This window comes from Triplophysa rosa, linkage group LG1 (assembly GCF_024868665.1).
Source record: "Triplophysa rosa linkage group LG1, Trosa_1v2, whole genome shotgun sequence".
NCBI lineage: Eukaryota > Metazoa > Chordata > Actinopteri > Cypriniformes > Nemacheilidae > Triplophysa > Triplophysa rosa.
The window spans coordinates 24,658,616-24,681,772 of record NC_079890.1 but is presented as its reverse complement, the minus strand read 5'-3'; the positions used below and the strand labels follow the sequence as shown (position 1 = coordinate 24,681,772).

Sequence of the window (23,157 nt, the reverse complement as noted above, 5' to 3'; positions counted from 1 at the left end):
CTGTACTTCTATAGATGCCTGCGTGTACTAACAGTGGCAAACGTTAGCAAATGCATTTACTTGAACACAAACCTGACACATAACATGAGCCTTCTCACTGTTCCCTCTCCCTTTATACTAATGCACTTGTGACCACTAAAGAAAAAGAGATGACAAACAGTTTCCTTTATGTTTAGTTTCTGGCCAATAGTTAACTGCTAGTTGTATAACTAACAAAGTTAGCTAGCATACCCTATGCGTTCAAAAGTTAACGCTACGTGAAAAATAATCTTGCTCCCCAGCTTCTGATTGGGCATATGTGAGACATTTTAGACACAAATCATAATCCACACCAACAAAAGACAGTAGTTTTTTATCTTAAGTGTTATGAAGTGAAACGCGAGCATTTCTGAAGATCGTTTCCGTTCAGTCCGCTCGTTTTATTGTGTTTAACTACAGCTGTTTTTGTTTGGCAATGGCAGCAGGTATGTGTTGAAATATAAAATTGGAGACTGAATTCTGTCGATTGTGGCACTAAACTACACAACTAGATGATATTATAAACTCCTTATGTAGCCGAATCTGTGCTGGTTTGTATTGGCCGCCTCCGGTTTTCCGTGACGAAAACGTGAGGTGTTTTCACTTTAGACTCTTCAAAACATTTATTTTAGTCTAGGACTAGTCTTACGCCCGGGAAACCACCCCATAAAGTTTACAATTTAACACCACAATTATAATGATAAAGATACAGAGGAACAGTATCATGGAGGTCACTTTCAGACCACTTCAGCTAGAACATTCGTCATCGTCAGAATTTATTTGAATCCAATCAAAAAGTCAATCAAAATTACAGTTATTTTTGTAGTTATTGTTCTTGAATGGGCCTTAATGTATGACACTCGTCCCAACTGGTCCATTAAGATCCATGGAAGCATTCTGTCTAGAATTGTCAGTGCACACTACAGATTAAGAGCCTGGTTTACTACGAAGGTAAAAATGATCAGTGTAAATTCCATTATGGCTGCTAGATTGACATCTGGCAAAACTACATTTTTAAATGATTAGTAAATCACAAGTTTCACATAAGCCCCAATTTGACTAAGTTATCTATTACCCGGAGCCAAATGCACAAACATGAAATGGAAGCCCTTCAATCCATTGAGAGGAAATGCCAGACAACCTCTGTTTTCCATTTACGACAGTTAAGGAAAACAGAAAACAATTATGTTGAAATAAAGTATCAGTATAGCAGCCAAGCAGAAACTCCATTAAAAAGCCATAGTGCTCCATCTCCCTTTCCCCAGAGCTGGGTCATGAATCAATTGGGTTTGAAATTAAAATCAACTCAGATGTAGAGATGGTTTGTGAGTGTGAAAAAGCAATGATTAATTCAAATTATGTGACTGCAGCTCCTTTCATCGAATTCATATGAAAACGTAAACAGACGCAACGTTTAAGTGCTAACTGAAGGTCTGTGAAAACATTGAAAGCATTTCATCACGAGCGGATATATAAAATTAAGGCTACATGTGTGGGCAGGTTGTGTACTAAGGGTGTAATCCATCAGAAGCATTTGTATTAATAATATCCCACCAAACGAGTAAGGATTAGCCCAAACAATTTTGTGTGGGCCTATTCATGCCTGTGTTACTTTTTGATGTCGTTTTATATAACGCAATCACACTGCATTTAGCAACCCACTATTCAAGTCGCAATTAAAACGTCTGTAAGTCTACAAGCTTACGCATTCCCGGTATTCTGAACATGAAACATTCTTAATACAATCCACAATCCTCTTTTCATCGCTGCCAATTATACGACAACCTGAATTCAAATGATCTCTCTTTAGAAACCGAAATCCTGTGAGCTGCTTAAGAGCTACAAAACATAAACCACACTTTGATGGCTGATGGGGAACAGAATGTCTCTCCACCTTTCCCAAATGTAATTAAGACTTCTCTATCTCCACTGGCAATCTCAGCAGACAATCACTGTGGCATTAGGAGATAAGAGCGAGAGATTAGAATGTAATGAAATAAAGGCTGTTAATTGGACTGGTCTCGCATCATTGGCATACCTCACATAAGACGTTTCAGGACAAAAATGGGGCTACTTGCAGCCGCCTTTTCAAACTAAACCAAATTAATCTACTCTCTAACTAAAGGGATCTAACCAAAATCGAATCTAATTTAAAGGACCATTTTTCATGACTAAGCGGTCTTAAATTCTTAACACTGATTAGGCAGACACGCCTAAATTAAATCCAGTGTAAAAACTGACAACATTTAATTTTATACCAACCTGAAGAAACGCAGCGAGTATTAAAGATTATTCTCCTCTGTCATGCGGCACACAAACCGAAGTGCTCTCGTGAACGCGCACCATAGACTGACAATATATCTGAGAATATATCAAGAGAATATATCAATTAAACTCGTTATTTTGGTTTGTTTTTCGCACAAAAAATATTCTCGTCGCTTCAAAAAAAATTAATTTAGCCACTACGAGCGGATAGACCAATTTAACGATGTCTTTAGTACTTTTCTGGACCTTGACAACAACTATAACCATGATGTGAGGAGGCCTTGAAATCTCTCGGATATCCCTAAAATATCTTTATTTGTGTTCTGAAGACACCGGGAGGTCATGTGGGCGAGTAAAAAATAACACAATTTTGATTTTGAGGTGAACTTTTCCTTTAAATAAACAATTTGTTGAATGGGTCCTGTAGTTTGGTCGCATTTAAAGAAACCGTATGGTACATTGACATCTAGCCGTTGAGCTTGGTATCGCAGTCTAAACTCAAAATATTGGAGAGACAAGTTTAGCCAAGTAACGGTTCTTCTCGGTTTCTTTTGATTGTTATCAGAAATAATCTACAGGCACTCTGTTTGTGAATGTGTACTGGATGTTAACTACAGCCCACGAACGCACGCATGCGCAGTAACATTTGTTTATGTTGTCACTTTGAAACCGTCTATAGTGCTAAATGTTTAGCATATTTATGTGTAAGGGATAATCCACGGCTAGCCGTGCAATAAAGGATTTTAATGCACGACATGGTTGCCTCCGCGAAGTGCATTAAAATCCTTTAATGCACGGCTAGCCGTGGATTATCCCGCTTACACCATGGTTATTTGCCAAGTTAAAGCTTTTATTGATGTTTACAGTGTCATTTTAGATCAAACAGGTGAAAATGACGGTTGTTTTGTCAGTTAATTTTAAATGTAATCAAACTGACTGGAGCTACCCGTGCGTTAAAGGCTTTTAAAGCACACCTTCCAGCCAATCAGAATCCAGTATTCAAACAGACCATGGTATAAATCATAATAATTGTAATTTGACTGCAAAACTAATTTCAAACCTTTAATGATATTTCCTCATTTTTAAGGACATGAAAAACAGTCAAGTGATCGTAACATTTTTGATCATGCGCGTATTTACAGCTCATGTGAGTATTTGTCTCCTCTTTCTATTTTCCTGTTATATGTGGGCTTGTGTACTGTGGGAGGTCAGCTCCTGCAGCTGATGTGATGATTTGCTGTGGGTTAAATATCCCCTTTCAGATTTCAGAATCAGACACAGCATGTTCCCAGGCTAATTCTGGAGTTAATATCCTCCCAGTTCAAACCCAATGAAATGCGATTTACTTTACCCACTTTGCCCTCGCATTCTCCTGAGAAACAGATAAGTAAATCTGCACCAGATTAAAAGATGCATATAAAGAGTGCCTTTTATTAGATCAGATGCTAACCTACATAGCCAAATCTGTTTTTTAAATGATAGGGTTAAACCTAAGGCTAGCCATTACTTATCCCAAATAAATACGCCTGATGAAAGCTCTATTCATTTTACCCTTCGTTCTGTTCCTTTCATTCTATTTTTCCACCTTGTGATATGCTCATAAGCACACTAACCTTCATCTCTGCAGGTTTGTAGTGCCTGCGGTTCTTGTCCTCATTGGCTGTTCTGTAGCCGTCCCGTAAGAAGCGCTTGAAGCCGTACTTGCCCTTCAGCTTGCGGACTATCTTGTCCAGAGTCTGGGAATACAGTGCATCATCATCCACAGCGAAAGCTGGGTAGCTGATACAGGGCAGAAGGGCAGAATCCGTGTTCTACGTGAGAAAACAGTGCTTGCGTTAGACACTCAGTGACTCACTGGTCCTCTATTAAACTTGCCTTCCATCAAGAAATATGAAGGGAACAGGGTTAAGTGACCACATTCTTTCTGAGAATGGTCTATTTTTCTACATTAGCCTCTGAAGCATTAATAACACATTAGTCAGAGACATCAAGAGGCTTTAATACATGAGATTCATAAGCCTGTACACTTCAATCCATGAAATCAAACAGCTTGACCTCCTCACTCAACTTACAAAGGAGGAACGTTTCTGTATAATGCACTCCTTTAATTTGGTCTAATTAAAGTCATTTACCTGTTCTTTGGCTAAAACCACTTCGTTCTCCATTTGAATTACCAAAGAATGAGGCCTGTGCATTGCTAATGCACATGGCAAAGGACGGAAGGGACATTCTGTGGGTTGATGGACGCAGTTCTGTTATAGCTTTTCTTTCAAATGCCATTAAAGGGGTTATATCACGAGAAATTAAGTATTACGCTTGTGATAAATGTACTATGAAAATGTATTACATTACATTGTTTCAGTAATAATGAACTATTGGTTGACTGTAATAATTAGCAAAATGTCAGGCACCCCTTAGCAACATTTGTGGTAGTGTCCAAAAAAATGCAACTTTTTCAGTGTAAGAAACCCATATTATGCTGTATGCAGAAGATTATTTATATAACATTATATAGGGGGGAAAATATAAAAAGACTGACATGACCCATTTAATAAGGATCAGCGGTTTGTTTATACACAGTTGGCACAAAACTCACATGGGAGCGAGACTCTCTTGGCAGAAGAGAGCACAGAGTCTGTCTGTTTCTGTTATGAGCATCCAGATCCACAAAAATGACTGACCAAGAGCATCCCTGCAGGGCAGAGGTAAACAAACATCATAAATCAAACATTATAGTTGTCATCTTGCCACCACTTGTCTTGATCGTGGAATTCAACCGTGCCTGTTACAGGTGATAATGAGCTTGAAGGTATTTTCACGAAGTTGGTGAGATAATGCATTTGTTTTGACATTTAGATTTCTAAAGTTAGACATGCATGCCTCAAGTGTTATAAAATCAAATCGGACCCATTTTGCAAAAAACACATAATGCTTTTCAGATACTAAAAATCATCACATTTTTATGACCTCTGTGCCTGTGTGTGTGTCTGGTCAGACAAATCCTGAGCTCTACAGAGAATATACTAAACTCAGTAGCATGCTAAACAGACAAAACAACAACTGCCACACATTCAATTTCCTGCTTTCTGTCATACACATTGACTGACAATATCCAGCTTGAACATTTCCTAAATAAAGTGTAAAAAGAATGTGAAAACAAAACAAAACAATGAACAATAGCAAGGACAAAAACAGCTTTCTGTAAGCGCACAATGTAGCACCTGACACCTCAGTCTTCAAGAAGTTTTTCACACTTGCTCGGTGTTACGAAAGAGTTGTTATATTTTCTGTGGCTGCTTCCTAGTCATCAAGGGCCATCCAATCAGAACAAGCCATCGCTTCACTGTTTCCTCAGCATTCACCTCACACGTCTACATTTAAACACAGCACAATTTCTATTTCACTTGTACCATACGTCTTGGCCGATTATCCAGCGAGCTCTATTTTGTGGCACATTTAGCTTATCTAGTGAAGCTCACAAAGAAGCTAAATGCATATAAGTGTTTCTGACAATTTACATGCTGGGAATGACTGTAATAGGAGGCGCGTGTCAGTGACATGGAGACTCAGAATAAATGTGTTATCATCATCATCTGACTGAGATGAGATGACTTTAGTTGACCGTAAAGACACTTTGCTTCTCTAAACTATGTAAATCTAAGCATATTTACTTAAATTTGATACAACATAAACAAACGTTATGTGGCCAAATAAACTTCAGCTAGACCTCCGCAAAGAATCAATAACTGTTAAGTAGTTCTAATTAAATTTCTATACAATTAATATACAATAAAATATTAGATTTACAAATAAATATTGAAAAAAATGAAATATAAAATAAATTGTTATATTTGAACCAAACACAGCCCGGAAGTTAACTTCAAGTCAGGTGCGTGTGTCCGATGAAACAGTCTACAGAAAATTTGAAAATATTTAAACAACGCTATATATACTGTATATATAAACACTCCTGGCTTATTGTTTACATCTTGCAAAATAGTCTACAATAGCCAAACCGTTTAAGGAGCAAAATCTTTGGCCATGAAGTGTATAATTTCAAAATGATACTTCTGCTTTATTTAAAACTTTGGAAACTGAACAACAACACATGGGGGTAAACATCCACCTGCTTTGTTTTTATGCTAACAGTGGTCTGACAGCTCGCTTTGAAGAGAATCACATGAAAGCTCGGCGTCTACGGTCCACGCTGAGAGTTAGTTGAGGAAATGGAGCATGAGAGGCATCATTAATAACATAACCCATGTGATGACACAGCACGCCTTCCATCCGACTGAGAGAAACATGGCAGAGGCAGCCATTTGAGTACTGCATTAATTCATACCAACACTTTCTACTGGAATAACTTCCATAAAGTCAGTTCAGACACACTGCATCACGTTTCCTGCTAATGGTAAAACACAGAGAGCCACATTAGACAGTGAGAGCCAAAATTAGCAAAGGTCAAAAGATAAAACTGTGATGTGACGGTATAAATAACCACAGCCTTTTTCTACACCATCCATTTTGCTAAAGAACTAAAAAAGAACCAAGGTGATCAATGCATTTAACATTCAAGGTACTGAAGAGCTAAATTTGCGTAAATTGGGTCGTGGGGGGTTACTTCGTCCAAACGGATACGCTTAGAGGATGTTATCACTTTTCCAGTCCATTAAACAATATAATGGATGCGGCCCACTGCCATCTTAACTTTCCCTCAACACCAAAACAAATTAATCCCACTAATGACTGTTCCGAAAGAAAAGAGCTGCAAAATCAGACAAAAAGATGATGTGTCCATCATCCATCAAAGTTGGAAATCTGACAAAATGGGTCGCTCAAACACAATCTAACCCAATAATCTTGATCACTTTGTTTTTGCTCCCGCTTGCCATTAACAAATTTATGCAAGGAATTAGATCCATTTTCGAGAGAACACACTTTCTACTCCAGACTCCAGTAGTTATTACAAAGATAAAGAGAGCTGTTAGAACATTGTGTGCCCTGGGTGTACTGAAGTACTAATAATCTTCATTTTTTGACACAATTCTTCAAAAGGCATCAAATATAAGGAGATAAAGATCTGTAATTAAGGGGCTGTGTCCACCAAGGCGTTTCTGTCTGCGTACAGCGTGTTTTTTCAATTGTTTCCAATGGCGTTTTTTTTCTGCGCACAATGCCGGCGCTCTGCGTTTTTCCCGTAAAAGCGCCTCAGTGGACACAGGGGCTAAAGGTGCAGTTCACACAAAAATGAACTTTGGTCGTCATTACACAGTTTTTTTGTTACACGAAAATAGCAGCTTGAACAAGTCTGCAAAATATCCTTTTGTGTTCCAAAGAAAAAAGGAAAGAAAGCAGGGGCTGGATTCACTAAACATTAAGAAGAAAATTCTGCTTAACTGCCATAAAAGAAAAAAGTTCAGAATAATGTAAGCAGTTCTTACTTTTTTTTCTCAAGATTGATTTACAAAGCATATGTCATTTTATTCTTCTGAAAAAAAGAAGTGATTAAAGGCCCAGTGAAATTAAAAATGACTATTCTTATTTTGTCATGGAATATTGCAGCGTTTATAGTAAACATCTTATCAAATCAATGTGGGTCATTTTATTTTTAAAATTCATGTACTCATAATCTTCAATTAAAATCTGAAAATGCACTTCCGCCCTGAAATGACTATCCATCTCAAATGATGTAGGGTGGGTTGCACCAACAAGGATTGAAGTAAACTGAGTTTAGAGCTAATCTAGGGTTTGTTGATCCTAGTTTTAATTTAATTCCATTTGCGTGGCACCACTTAATTTTAAACAGAGATTAACAAATCATGGATTAAAACTTTAACCTGTATTTAAACCGTCACATGCATGCGATTAATTTTGTCCGCCATGATGGATTTGCCGGTGTAACTAAACAGCAACAGTGTAGGGCTGAAATGATTCCTCGAGTAACTCGAGTAATTCGAATACAAAAAATCATTGAGGCAATTTTTGTTGCCTCGAAGCCTCGTTTAATCCATTTAACTACAGTACACACTGTACAGTACAGTACATCTCCAAAGTTGCTCTGAGAGTTTATTTCAGAACATTTTACTGAGTGAAGCTAACACTAAAAAATAAGCGTCTTCCGATAACCTGCCAAAATAAAAGCCCGGATAACTCTGTATTTTTATGTGGACAATTATATTACTATTTAATAGTAAAGAAATAAACTAAAACTAATTTAGATAAACTAAATGCATCATGCATAAGCTGAAGTTAGTTGTTTACCTTTGAAATTATTCTTTCTATTTTTATTAATTTTACTTTATACATTTGTATTAGGCCTATATTGCATTTTGAATGTAATATGGCAATGGAATGTACAAAATGGGTTTAGTTTTCACAGATATTATTGTATGAAATTTCAGCAATAAATATGTTAATTTTTCTAAAAAGGAAACAAATTAGTTGTTCATTTTAAGAGACCTGTCTTATTTTCTCTTGTATATTTAGAGTTGCTCTTTAATAAAGAAAAAGTACTTATTGTCCGAATACCTGATTAATCGATGGAAAAATCAGTAGAATACTCGATTACTAAAATAATCGATAGCTGCAGCCCTACAACAGTGTTTCACTTTCATGTAAAAAGGAAATAAACAGTTCGTGCATGTAAAAGAAACTTAATTTTGCTATTTAAAACCTCTCTCTGGATAATTTGTTGATCAGTCTGATCATCCATAAACACATTTCACAAGCCTTGAGCACCATGACAGCGTACGGATATGACAGTTGAGCCGCATCATTATCCTGCAGCTCATGACTGGAGCGGACAATAAGAGAGAAGAGCGCTGTGGAATGACGAGCGGGTGAACCTCTGCGGTAGACGCCGCCGCGAACGGCCCCGGTAGGCGATTGTGTTTCCGGGGGTCGTCCTCGGTCGTATTCTGGGGCTGTTTGCAGCAGTGCCGCCAGCTGAGGTGCGCCTGTTCGGGATCGGACCGGACCACAATTTAGACAGGGAGCCCACAATACCGGTGTCCCTGGTCACTGGTGCCGCTAAAATAACTACTCTTCTCAGGATGTCTGTCTTTTCCCATTTAATCACAGACGTTGTGCTTGTATGTATTGCATAAGAAAGCAGGGCATCTTGAACTTGATGCTTCACAGCCGATCACCCAGTTTATCAAACCACCGTGCCCTCACTCGTGCTGGGGTGTTTTATTTATTTCCATTTTTATTTACAATAAACACATCACAAACACAAGCATAACATGACGCTTATGTGTCTGTTTTTCCCATTTTCCAGCACATTTTATAAATGTGTTTTTTTTTTAATTAAACCTCCTCAGTAGCTGGTTTAAAGTCAATCCCTAACTGAGAGATACAGTACTGTAAAGCAGAGTTTAAAATAATGGAGCAACAGAATTAAAGTTAATCTAGATTTACTGCAAAATTAAAACCTGGATCAAATGATATCTTAAATATACCTGATTATTTTTAAACAAGGTTTACAGTTTGGTGCAACGGAATTATTAAATAAACCTTGATTTAATGTAGATTTAAACCTAATCCTTGTTGGTGCAACCCACCCTCAAACTAGACGGCTTGGCTGGGGATCCGTTAACTCCTCCCCTTCAACTGTCTGTCTGCTGCCAGTTTCATTTCAAAATCAATGCAACAGCTGTTTTTACACATCCAATCAATTCGCAGTGAAAAACGCAAGCCACGCCCTGTAATTTTCTCCTTTGAAATGACTTTTCACTCGGAAATGTGTCAGAATACGGAAGTAAAAACAACTTCCGGTTCACCGGGACTTTAAGAAAACATTTGAAAACTTCTTAAAATGGACCATTCTTACAAACTTCCTATTATTTATCTTAAGAACAATCTTATATTTGATCTTAAGAACAGTTTCATGAATCTGGCCCCAGATTTCGAACAACATGAGGTTAAGAAAACTAACTTTATATTTCATAGGTGAATGTGAACTATTACTTTAAGAAGCTTAATATCACATATATGAGGAGGTTATAAGCAGTACCTGATTTCCAAACAAGTTGAACCCATTGATGGCTTCCAGAGCTGCTTTGGCCAACCCCACTGAGCTACAAGAGAACAGATCAGATTTTAAGAGAAATTAATATAGAAATTGCTATTTGAGAATTTTTTGGGAATGTACACCGAACTCTCATTAAATAAGTTATTTTCCAAGTGCCAATACCAAGAGCTGTTTTCATACATGAAACACTCCTTTGATGTTAAACAAAGCTAATAATTTCTGTCATTTTTGCTTCTTTAGCCACTCACTCTTGTGTAGAATACCATTAAAGTACTCGATTAGAGCAAGGTGCGCTGAGCAATAAAAATGTGCCCAATTGCTCTCAGTGAGGAAAAATCTATAGTGAAATTGCAGAAAAACTAAAAGGCAATTGGGTAATTCGAAATAGAAAGGAACACGATAGAATCCAGCTCTGCCCCTCACCGACCAAAGCATCGGCTATGAGCGCAATCCAGCAACACAGGATTTTTGAGGCACTATTGATTTTCTGCCTGGACAGACAGCAAACCTGCCCAGCACAAGACATGTTAGTAAAAGTTGACAATGTTGTTGACAAGGCATGTTGCTTTTACACTAAGCCAGGTAAAGCTGAAATTGCAATAATGGATAAAGAATATTGGGGGAAATACCACGTTACAATGGAGTACATTAACACTCTGCTGGTGAAAACCAGGAGGCTGCCACTGTAATTTTAATAATGTCAAGTATTCCAATTGTAATTTCATTTAAAGTTCCTAAACGGAAAAGCTTTTGATAAGAGAAGCCTGAATGGTCATGAAATCCTGACAGGCTTTTGGAGTTCTATGACTTTTCTCAAAATCTGGCACAAGTTCAGCAAAATCTAAAAGTGATGACTCTCAAAGAGCGAAATGACTTCCATTTTCTTTGCGTCGCTCCAGAGTACACTTGATTTAAACCTCATGCAGCAAACATTCATCACACATATTGCTCTGAGAGTGCACGCAGCCCCATTCACAGCACCTCGGGGAAATGCTTTCCTCAGTATTTTTCGCACTGTATACACACATAAACAACAAAGTCTAACATTTACATGAAACACAACAACTGGAATAAATGTGACTCTTAATAAACATAAAAAGGTTAAAAAAATTAATAGGCTACTCAACCCTGCACGTTTTACGAGAGTTAGAATTGTTGTTTTTTGGATAATAGGTATAATTTAGGTGTAATTTCATTTATTTATGTATTTTAATAAATCTAATTCCATCTTTTGAAAGTTGCGTTCATTTTGGTCTAAGTTGCCAATATTACACCAATTTCCTGCATGTGTGTATGTACAGTAATAGCGTCTTCTTCAGCAAGTGTTCTGCTGAAATTGGGAGCATGATAACTAATTATTTCATCAAACTGTTAGACATTTAAAACAAGTCTCTGAGGTTAAAAGTTCATTATAAGATGTGTTTTTCCTACCTATATAATATCCTTTATTTCAACTTTTTCCATTGTTGCTTGCTTTCCTTTAACAAACAGTCTGATGTCAGCTCTCTAAAAGATGTAATTCCCAGACTGATGACTCACTAAAAGTATTGTCATAAAATGTTTCAAGATATAGGATTCATTTTCCTAATGTTAAACATTATTTTATGCAGTTAAAGCAAAGTGCACAAGTCAATAGTCTAATTGGCCTTCAGTACGGATGTTGTGCTTGGCCAAGATAAGAAACCAGTGATGGAGAGAATTATTATTGAGCTTGGTTAAAAGAGAGAGGCAAAGTGAGTGTTCCAGTCACTGACTATTGCCTTGCACTACTAAAAAGGATATTGTCTGTGCCACTCCACAGTCCACACTGTCTGCACAGCACTCTGAAAAACCTCTGCAATGGTCTGATAGGAGCTTCCCTATGCGAGTCCCCTCTGTGTTTATTCACTCATGAGCTAAACCAGTGGAGGTGAAATGAAGTAGCATCTTTACTGGAAGGCCATTAGAGACGCGCTCCTTGCTAGAGTCTCCTCTACATGAGTTAAGGGGTCACATCTTGGGTGCTGGGTCCCATTAAGTATAGGGGAAATTGGAGCTAGTTGTCACACAAAAATGTCACAGAGACTATAAATCTCGATAACCATAAAGTTTTGTGTCCAATTACCCAAACGCTTACTTTAAATGTGTTTTATATTTTATATTGGGGTGTGTTGTCACAAAAGGTCAATGTGATAAGAGTTTATCTGACCATTTTTTTTTCTTGTAGCTATAAAAATGTAGCTATAAAATATACAAAAACGCCTTTAAAACTAAACTTGTAAAAGTATGACAACTAACCCCCAGTGTTCTCTACTGTATATGCAAACACAAATGGTACATCAACAAGTGCATCACCCTCAGCATGACCCACGGCACAGCAGATCCATTTACTTTAATGTGCATATGAAAGTGAAAGTGACCTATTTGTCAGTTATGGTGACCCATAACCGAAATGTGACCTCTGCATTTAACCCATCCAGTGAGTAGTGAACACACGCAAGTCGTGAACACACACTCCCGGACCAGTGGGCAGCTATCACTGGAGCAAACGGCGTTAGGTGGCACGTCAAGGGCCGGTCAGTCGCTACCTGCTGGCCCTGAGAATCGAACCGGTGACCTTCTGGTTACAAGTCCGTATTTATTATTTATTTATTACATATTATCCCACTCATGGAGTGGAAACATCCATACTGATCAAATGTATAGCTTGAATTCACTGCAAGTCTGCCAAATGGGCAAAGGTACTCTAATACAATATTCCTCTCTCTCCACTTTCATTACCATATAGATTTAAAAAACTAAATCCGTTATAATTGATCTTTTGGCAGCTCCATTTAATGACTGAATGAATTACTGAAAAGTAATAGGACGTGATGTCACTTCTCACCTGGAATGCAGTTCTGTGCTTCCATTGTTATATTTGCTTCCCCGCTCCCACATGCCAAAGTCTGGCACACGATACGCCCTCTCCACACAGAAAACCATGTTCTGGATGAACGATACCTACAAATACAAACATGGCAAAGAAATGCATCACACTTTCCACACAGATCTCCATCTCTTCTGCTTGCCGTGCAGACATCAGCGCACCTCAACTAATGCAGATCTGCTTTGAAAAGTAAGTTTGTTCTAAAAGTTTTTCTAGGCCATGAGTGTTTTAAATACTGATTTTGTATTCGTCAATACACTAGAAATTTCTGAGTGTTACCGATCTAATATTTAGATTAGTCACAACAGAATTTAATTCGAATAATGATCTAGAGTATATGCCAACAAAAGCAATCCATCATTTCTGTGGGTGGTGCTGGTAATGTCATAAGCCCCTTATAACTTTGGGAATTTCCACCCATCCCCATTGTGTAATGAGGGCATAGAAAAAAAAAACTAAATGAAAGAAAGAATGATGACTTTATGGTACATAGATGAGGAAATGTTCAAACACCCGGGGAGACCGGACTGACAGAGCTTTTAATTTAACATGAAGAGAACGGAGGACCCCTAAAGCATGTTAAAATGGGCCAGTAAGGAAGGTAGGAAAGAGACAAAATGCAGTGGGGAAAACTGAGGAGAGAGGGATGGCTCAAGTACTTTTTTAGGCCCGGAATAAAATGATTAATGTGACGAGCTTTATGGTATCTTAATGAGTACCGCTGGCCCGGGGTGGCAATATTTTCTTTTCTGTTCCTTTGCTAAGCTTCAGCGAGTGAGAGGAGAGCAGAAGAGCAACTATTCTTTTCTGTGGATAAAGATGGATCGTCACAGCCACTTGTGTTTGCTGGATAAGGAGTTTTGGTTAATCATTTTACAGTGACTGCTGGGGCGGCCCGCCGTCTATCTCGGTGACAAAGTCTTTCTAATTATAGATTTAAACAATGACATTTCTTAATGGGCAAATGACTCATATGCCAAATATACCACATGAGTTTTTAAAAGCCATAAGTTTTGAAAATGCTTCAAATTACACACATACAACTGCTAAATCGCTCTTCAGTTGGCAGTTACATAAACTGTATACAGTACATCAATTTTACCAAAAAAATTTGTTTTTATTATTTTGTTTATTTAATTTTTATTGCAACAAAACCGTAAAATTAAACTGCATTAAGAATATACTGCTAAATGGGTAGCAAAACGGCAAACCGCTTATGAAATACACTTAATAAAACAGGTCATAACACTATGGTGTGAATATTATGGTAGACCCATTTGTGAAAAATATCAAAAAGCTTTCAGACTGGTTAACACAAACTTTTGCACAAGACGTCTTATACGCTAATCAGGCAAAAGCACTAGAAACAATAAACTGCCAATGATGGGTAAGATTCACTTTAAACTGTCAATTTATCCCTTATTTGTTCTGCTGTTCATTAATAAATGGATGTAATGGCCCACTGATTTCAAGACTGTGCTTTTTTAAATTGCATTACACAGCCGGCTAGACACTGTTTAGACACGTCAATTAAGCCGCTTTTGCAAATAACAAAATCCCTCATAAAAACTTACGACAATTTGTTAAGCTTTGAATAAGGCTCAGCTACTGTATTAAGGTGATATTTCCTTTTACGTAAACAAAGTAACTGTTAACTGTAATTGCCTAAAAACTGCACATTTTAAGAGGAGAGGTGTTTTTTAAAGATAAGCCCAATGTGGCTGAATAAATAAAAGTTGCAGTTGTTCAACAGACAGTGATTTAACAGCAGAGTGTTAAGTAAATCCCCCAGCGTGAGCGCGGCGAGAATAAAAGATTCAATTAATGAAGTCCACACACCCAAAAGAGGCCGTTATGAAATAAGAGAGCATGTTTAAATAACTACAGTATTACATCAACTGTTCAACCACATCTCACTCTCGTCTACTTTTTACTTTAGTTTAGCTTAGTCACTGTCCGGTTTGAAGCTTTTAGAAGACAGTTTCCTGCAATAGTATCAACCAAACATATTACACAAGCTGTCGTGTAAGTCATCTTTCATCTCTTTGGTAAAAAAAGCAGAAGTTGGCATGGTGCTTCTGCCCCGAACTATTTAAACTCGGCTGTACTTCTATAGTAATGTACCTAACAGCTTAATACCTGAGCAAAGTGGACCGAGATCAAGCCCCTTAGAGAAAGAAACATTTGGGTGAATCTACTTCATCTTACAGTTTTCCTAAAGCTCTAAATATCTTTTCTCTAGATCAAATGTAGCGCATGGTGCCAGCAATGCTAGGGACACTGGTTTGATCCCATGGAGTTCACATATTCATTAAATGCATAATTTGAATGTACTGCATCTCAATAAATGTATACATACAAACACAACCACCATAAGTGAGATGTCCCATGTTAGGCATTTTGTGCCCTGCCTTTGGCTTGGTCAGTGGAATATTTCTGTTATTGGAGTTTTTGCTTTGGAACAATATGTATCGTAAAAAACTCAAATAAAGCAAATAAATTAGGGTGTCTGATAAATGATATTCAATGATTACAATATTCGTGTTCCTTGGTATTTACAATTGGTCAGGTATAATAGCAAGATATCACATCTCCGATACACTTCCATATACTTGTATTTTCCATACAAAATAGTTCATGTCATGCAGCCGTACCTCATCTGTATTGTAGATGATTTGAAGGCCAGAACAAATCATTTCTACCAGGTACAGTAAAAACAGAGACAAGGCATCAATCTGTTAAAAAAAAGAACAATGAAAGAACAACATTTAGCTTGTTTACAATCAGTAACTTGTGAACTTATTAAGTAATTGGGAAAAGTTTCATGAAATTTATGAATATTTCTACTGATTACAGGATGAGAAATGCAGCAGTTTTTACCTGTAGGTGATTGTATTCTTTATAGGGATAAACTTCATCGCCAGTATGCACGTTAAATATTGAGTGGAGGCACGTGGACGGGCTTGGATCCTGCTTGAATTTCTCCACCTATGAGAAAATGAGAGAGAGTGAGAGAGAGAAAAGACACAGAGGAATAGTCCATGAAAGATGCATCTCTCTCTTCATATTACCAATGCATCTACTGCTTCAATATTTATCAAATGCTTACTAAGGTAAGTGAGCTGAAAAAAAATCAAAATGCCCCCCCTGCAATATTTAGATTCTAATAAGTTATAACAACTTATAACAAAAAAAGATATAATATGTAATGTAGACATACAATGATGTACTGTACATCAAGAGATAGCACGGCCAACACAGTGATCTGATCTCACCACCAAGTCAGTCTGGGGGATTATATGAAGAAACAGAAAAACTGTATTGCTTTGAAGGTAGGCTGTTCATCTTGTTGCTTCTTAGAGATGCTGCCTGGATTTAAGATGTTGCTGTTTTTTCTGTCTGCTCATGTAATCTCAAAGTGACTCAATGAGATCAGATCTCTGTGTGGGCCGAACTGTCTGTTGTAGTAATCCTTCTTTAAACAGAAATCTCACTTGGTTACATTAGTGAATGAAAGGATGTATGGAATCTATACTGATATAGTCAGGCAAGACGATGGTGTATCGCCGGGCTATTCAATTGGCGGCCCGCGGGCCGAACCCGGCCCTCGATGTAATTTGTTCCGGCCCTTCAAGTAGCATAGTGTGAAAAAGAATCTCTAGAATAAATTTTGTTCAGTCGGGAACGGACCCTACAGTACTGAAGTGACGCGCGCCTGTTCCTTTCAGCACGAGCTGCAGCAACACCAAGCAGGAGTCACGTGACGTTAGGCGAGTAGCGCGACTCGCAAGCCTTCTCTCCTGAGAGACGCGGTAAACAGGACGTTGACGGATGATAACTTTTATCAGTTTCATTTCTGACATTTTGCTAGCACGATTAGGACCACCATTTCAAAAGTACAGAGGCAAGGGCGGAGAATAGCGCCTGTGTAGGTTAATGTTGTTTCACTCACTGAATTTTCCTTTTCTGTTATGCAGTTTCAAAATACAACAAATGAACATGTTTGAATGTAGAAAAGCCTGCTGGGCATCTTACAATGCACCGATGTTGTTGTCGTGCAGTTTAACATACAACATCAGCATGTTTAAATGTAGGAAATAACTTTGGGTGTTTTATGGCGCAAAAATGTAAAAATACAACATACACGGCCCTGAGATTGAATCACGGATTTCAGGCATTAAACAGATTTTGCTGTATAATGTGAAATGGCACAGAATCTTGCAAATGTATTATGTAAGATTCTATTATTTCTATTTTTATTTTTCCCTGTATGGTTCAACGTACTGTATCTACTGCAGGTTTTTAATATAGTTTGTAAGTGAATACTGTAGTATACTGAAGTATTTTTTTCATGTGGGCAAATATATTACTATTGTATAGAGAAGGACGGAAAATGCAGAAAAATTAAAACAGAAAAACGGAATTTGGGAAAAAATCAAACGGATTTCTTATTGTTGTTGTGTCATCCCTCATATTGCAAGCCATATCTCTCCGGCCCCTCATTTGGGATGCTTTTCATGAACTGGCCCCCATGACAAAACTAATTGAATAGCTCTGGTATATCTTTTATTGCTGACTGCACTGAAGATCTACTGCAACATTTATCTTATACTGAAAATTAATAAGATGTTATTATATTCTAAATATATACATTTAGCTATTTTAAAATCAATAGATGTCACGTTTTTACAAATGTGAAATCATGATGCGAATATACTGTAGACATTTTCTCATTAAACACCAGGGGCCGGATTCAAGAAACTATTCTTAAGACAAAATATAAGAATGTTCTTAAGATGAGGAAGTTCGTAAGAATGTTCCTTCTTAAGTAATTCTCAAATATTTTCTTAAGATCATCTTCATTTTTTTCATAAAAATAAAGTGACATGCTTGGCACATCAGTCTTGAGAAACAAATGTAAGAACTGTCTAAAGAAGTTATTTCGGAAATACAAAACATCTCAAACTTTTTTCTTAAATTTGAATTTAAGAAAAAAATCTGTCAGTTAAGAAGAATTTTCTTCTTAAGAATGTTTTGTGAATCTGGCCCAGATTGTTATTGAAACATAATGTACCAGATGAAATTAAAAGGTAAAAAACAGGAAGAGACAATAAACAAATGGTACACCGAACAGATGCAGCACATAAAAAGATTATGCTGCGCTGCAGAGGATAGGTAAGACACAAAATAAGAACAAATCAAATAGTAGAACATGGAGATGTAAAACCATATACAGGAGGTATATTATTTCTGTTACAAATTTAAACAAGCCACTGGGTTGTGTGTTTTTGAACCCTGTATCTCATAAATCTGAAGGACTCCCAAGGATTTGTAGAATCTTCCATATAATAATATAGAGGTGCACCGATTGACCGGACAGAGATCGGAATCGGCCGGTTTCACTTGTAATAAAATCGGAAATCGGAATCGGCAAAGAAAATTGCAATCGGTGCATCTCTATAATAATACCATCTCTTCCAAAACCCTGGAGACACTGGTGCTACCTTTTCTCTAACTCTAAGATCAACACGTACAGTATAAGAAACAATATCCTTTACCACTTGACACAATTACAGAAAAAATTATAAATGCTATACAGGAATCAAAACCAAGCCAAAAACAAAACTATACTTTCCTAAAATCAATAAGCACATAGAATAAGTTATCTACAGAATATAGTTATCTATAGAATAGCAGTTATCTATCAGTCATATACATACTACAAACCTACAGAGAGACCTGCACACGTCACAAAACTGTGTCGACCTTTCCCACTGACCGCATCACACTCGGGCCCCCCAGCATATTTTAAGTGTTATAAATAAGTGGCCCATTTTTTTTTTCACTTTTTTTTCCCCTCTCGTCGGGTGAGGGATCCTTCTGTCCCAGATACAATGTTTTTTTCACACAGATGTATAACAAGCCAGACACAGCTGTACGATTCACCAACTAGACAAACACTGGTCCCTGGGTCCAAATCCATTTCTGCACAAAGCTAATGTTGATGGAAAGAGCGATAAAGACACCTGCGAGACAACGGATGACATTTGAAACATCTGTTTTTTTTGCTGTCTTCGCTGCCTGTAAAATTAAACCAATAAAAATGGAAAGCACAGAGCGGTGAGTTTCCTTCAGTCAAACAGAGACTTTATCGGAGTAATTTATTAAGAATGTCTTCGTGGCTACCTTTATTATACCCGTCAAATTCTATGCAACTGAGTTTATGAGAGATGTGTACTTGTGTGTTGCGCATGCACACACAAAAAAACATTTAATGCTGGAATAAGGCTAGTAGTAATACCCAAAACATATAGGAAGTATAATCTGAGAGGTTTAGACTTTTCCACTTTGTTGTTGCCTTTTATCTGTTTGTGACTTATTTTTCGCACTGTGTGATATGCTTTTGATATTCTCTGCATGCGGCAGTAAACATGTCTGTTAAATATACCTGGGGAACTGATGATATGAACAGTGGCGACGCGTTACGAGTTTATTAAAGAATAAAACAATGTTCTTTGTGAATGCCGTAGACGCATGTTAATGAACATTGCACTGTGTAATTAACTGTATAAATGAGGCATTATGATTAAGACACTTAAAAGCTTTCGAGTCTTTGGGGTAAGAAATAAATTAAATGGAATAATTTTAAAGGCGTAATTGCTCAGGTCTGCGTTGAGAGAAAACAGTTAGCTTCAGAGCAACGGGCCACAGAGAAAAAAACAGAATTAATGTGCGTTTGGGAGAATGAGACATCACTTAATATTAGGAAAGTGTTTGAAGCAACAGTGATCAGCATATCACAAATAATGACGACTAGATAAAAAGCACCAAAGCTCCTGGAATAATGCAAACAAGGCACCAAGTACACACACCTAAAACATGCTGTAAACAGTTTTCTATGAACCGTGTTTTTTTATGTGTAATATGGTAACAGCATAGTCGTCTTTTTAAGTACCTTCAAGTATATTTTGCTGTGTTAAAGGCTGGGTGTCTGATTTCCGAATTACGCTTGTTTAGACAAAGTTGGGCCGAGTACCAAAACAACCTTGTAGCCAATCAGCAGTAAGGTGCACAATGCACAGGAAGGACATTAGTTGATCAGAGTTCTGACGAAAGCGAAAGATGGGGGTTGGGGTGTGTTTGTTTTTGGTGATTTGAACATCAACACCGGCTAAGAGAAATCGGACACCCCACCTTTAATATAGTAATCAATATATTGTTTATCAAAATATCATGGTAACACCATAATAACAGTACCGTGGTACTACCTTTTGTAAGGAAACTGTTTTGTACTCTTCGCTCTTTCTGAGAACAGTATGTATATGCAGAACTGTACATTTCCATTTAGTTGATGATGCAAAACATAACCAGCTGTTCCAAACAGGAAGCGCAACATCTCAGTAAATGACCACAGCCAGTCCGGGCGGCTTGCCATGGGAACATTGTCAAAACCCTAATTGCAGCAACATCCGAATGTTAAAACCACAGAAAAGCCCAGCTGGCAGCTGCCCAAATTCAACCCACAGAAAGCCTTTTTAAATAATGCCCAGTAGATTGGCATTCACTTTACACAAAGCACACACACTTGTAGGAAAAAACCTACTCTTCACTGCTGCACGCCTTTAACTTTCCAGTGCAAAAATCGATTGCTGTGCAAAGCCTTATCACAGCCAGTATGAACCAAATGGACAAAGAGTTTGCCCAAGCAATGGATGTACTGATAAAATGCAAAGTACACCCCAAGCCGCTTAGGATAAAAGATTGTGCCGAAATGCATAAATATAAATGCAAATGTACACAACCTTAGACCTATTCACAGCACAAACTAAATGCAAGATGTACCAACAGAGAGAGGACAAAATGTTTGCCTGAAGTCAATGCAAGATGATAAAACCACAGATTTCGGGATCTCAGATGGAGGGCCACACAGCATATCCAGAGACAGTGTCCAACAAATCCCAAGCGTAGGTTCAGAAATGGACTGTTTGCAGGTACACGCCAGAAGAAATTTCAAAGAAAGCCTCACAGCATGTAAAGAGCTCTTCTTGACATTAAGTGTAAACTGTAGTGCTGCTTGACTGAGTTTTGTCAGTGCATTCTCTGTCTCCCTTCCGATAAGTTTAGAGTACACACGAAAGAAGTTGTGTGCAAATAAAGTGCATTCTCATATATTTCTGAACTTCTGTTCAAATTGTTTAAAGCTGTAAAGCGCTAATTTGACAGGCAAATGACACCACACCAGTTCTGCATTGTAAACTCTGATAAAACTATCGTATGTGTTTAAAATCAATGAAACGCGCACTGTGTACTGATGGTGCACGTCAAACAAGTTTCCCCTAAAATAATGCGGACTCGTTGCATGTTTCTCTCCTTAGTCTGATATGATGCTCTGCACAAAAAACTCGTGAATTTTCGTGTAACAGCCGCGACAATGCTGACGGAGCTCACGATTATAAAATAGCCGTGTGTTCTGCAACACACAGAGAAGCAGAAGGACAAAAAAAATTACACTTAAAGTTACAGTTTGTAAAAACCGTCGCTAGAGGGCGCACGATCAAAACAACAACAATGGCGTAGCTTGATGACGCTGTGAAGGAAGGTTGAATGATGGGATCTGTTGTCTTCAACTCCACCGCTGATGGCCATCAATCAGACAGGAACAAGAAATCATGTTAGCGGATGAGGTAAAGTAATAAAGTTTTATAAATGTTGCGTATAATTGTGGTCCATAAATAAGTGACTTCTCGAAACAAGCTAGTATGTGCAACAATAACATGCATAATAGTGCTAATGTAAGGTCTTAACATAATATTGCTGTGACAATAAGGGTTGTTTCTATTAAAATAGTTTTCATGTTTACAAATTTAGTATAAGGAGGTCCCTGCTCCATGCATCTCTCATCTAAGGGGTCCTGAAGACCCCTGCTTTAAATAGTAACAGTTAGCATAATACTGTATGTCTGCAGTACTAATTTGTTTGTACTAAGACATGTTTTATTGCACTTATGCTTTTTGTCCTAATGCTGACCCAATTGAAAGTGAAAGTGACCTATTAGTCAGATATGGTGACCCATACCCGAAATGTGACCTCTGCTTTTAACCCACCCAGAGAGTAGTGAACACAGCACAGCAAGTGGTAAACACACGTACACCCGGAGCAGTGGGCAGCTATCACTGCAGCGCCCGGGGAGCAAGTAGGGGTAAGGTGACCTCAGTCGTTACCTGACAGCCTGGGAATCGAACCGCCAACCTTCTGGTCACGAGTCCGACTCTCTAACTCTCTATTAGGCCACGACTGCCCCCATCTTTGCTTCCATTGTTTACCCAACTTGTAAGTCGCTTTGGATAAAAGCGTCTGCTAAATAAATGTAAATGTACTAATTGCAAGTTATGAAATACAAGCTGGAGGGTTAGATGGTGCATCATGATGTATTTCAAGAACTACTAATAGTTCCATTAATAACCAACTGAGCCATCTAACGGCACAATTAATATGTGATGTGCACGTGGTGCGACACAGTATATAAAGCAGTGACCAACCTTATCAGACTGACGCATATAGCAGTACATAATCCCTCGCATGCACTTAATGGCAGAGTGCTCCAGTTCATGTGTACGGCCCATGTCATCATCAATGCGCCTGTAAGTCAAACATTCTATGAGTTACTGAGAAACACATTATGCTGTTGTCAAGAAACTTCTTTATTAGAAGAAAACACTTTCACAAGGGTAAAATGGTGATATCAGGCTGGTTTATGCTAGTTATTTTTTAAAAATAAAGTGAAATGAAGAAGCCAGGAATAAAGAGCACATCATTATCATCTACTATAGAAAAGTATGCATTTAAACCAAACATGCACATTTTTAACACACACAACGAAACCTCACATATAGCACACACACATGCATGCCACCCAGAGACAAATTGAGAGTAA

General features: G+C 37.8%; 1 protein-coding gene across 3 annotated transcripts in view; it reads right to left on the bottom strand.

Annotated features, from left to right (window-relative positions):
• The window catches only part of phkb (phosphorylase kinase, beta), a 60,176-nt gene that overhangs the window by 29,909 nt on the left and 7,110 nt on the right, over positions 1 to 23,157 (bottom strand). For all 3 annotated transcript variants that reach the window (XM_057346351.1, XM_057346343.1, XM_057346356.1), the window contains 7 exons: positions 22,763 to 22,862; positions 16,104 to 16,211; positions 15,878 to 15,958; positions 13,182 to 13,297; positions 10,298 to 10,361; positions 4,880 to 4,975; positions 3,897 to 4,094 (listed from right to left, as the gene is read on the bottom strand). In XM_057346351.1, the coding sequence (XP_057202334.1) occupies positions 3,897 to 4,094; positions 4,880 to 4,975; positions 10,298 to 10,361; positions 13,182 to 13,297; positions 15,878 to 15,958; positions 16,104 to 16,211; positions 22,763 to 22,862 (763 nt within the window). The remainder of the gene's footprint in view (positions 1 to 3,896; positions 4,095 to 4,879; positions 4,976 to 10,297; positions 10,362 to 13,181; positions 13,298 to 15,877; positions 15,959 to 16,103; positions 16,212 to 22,762; positions 22,863 to 23,157) is intronic.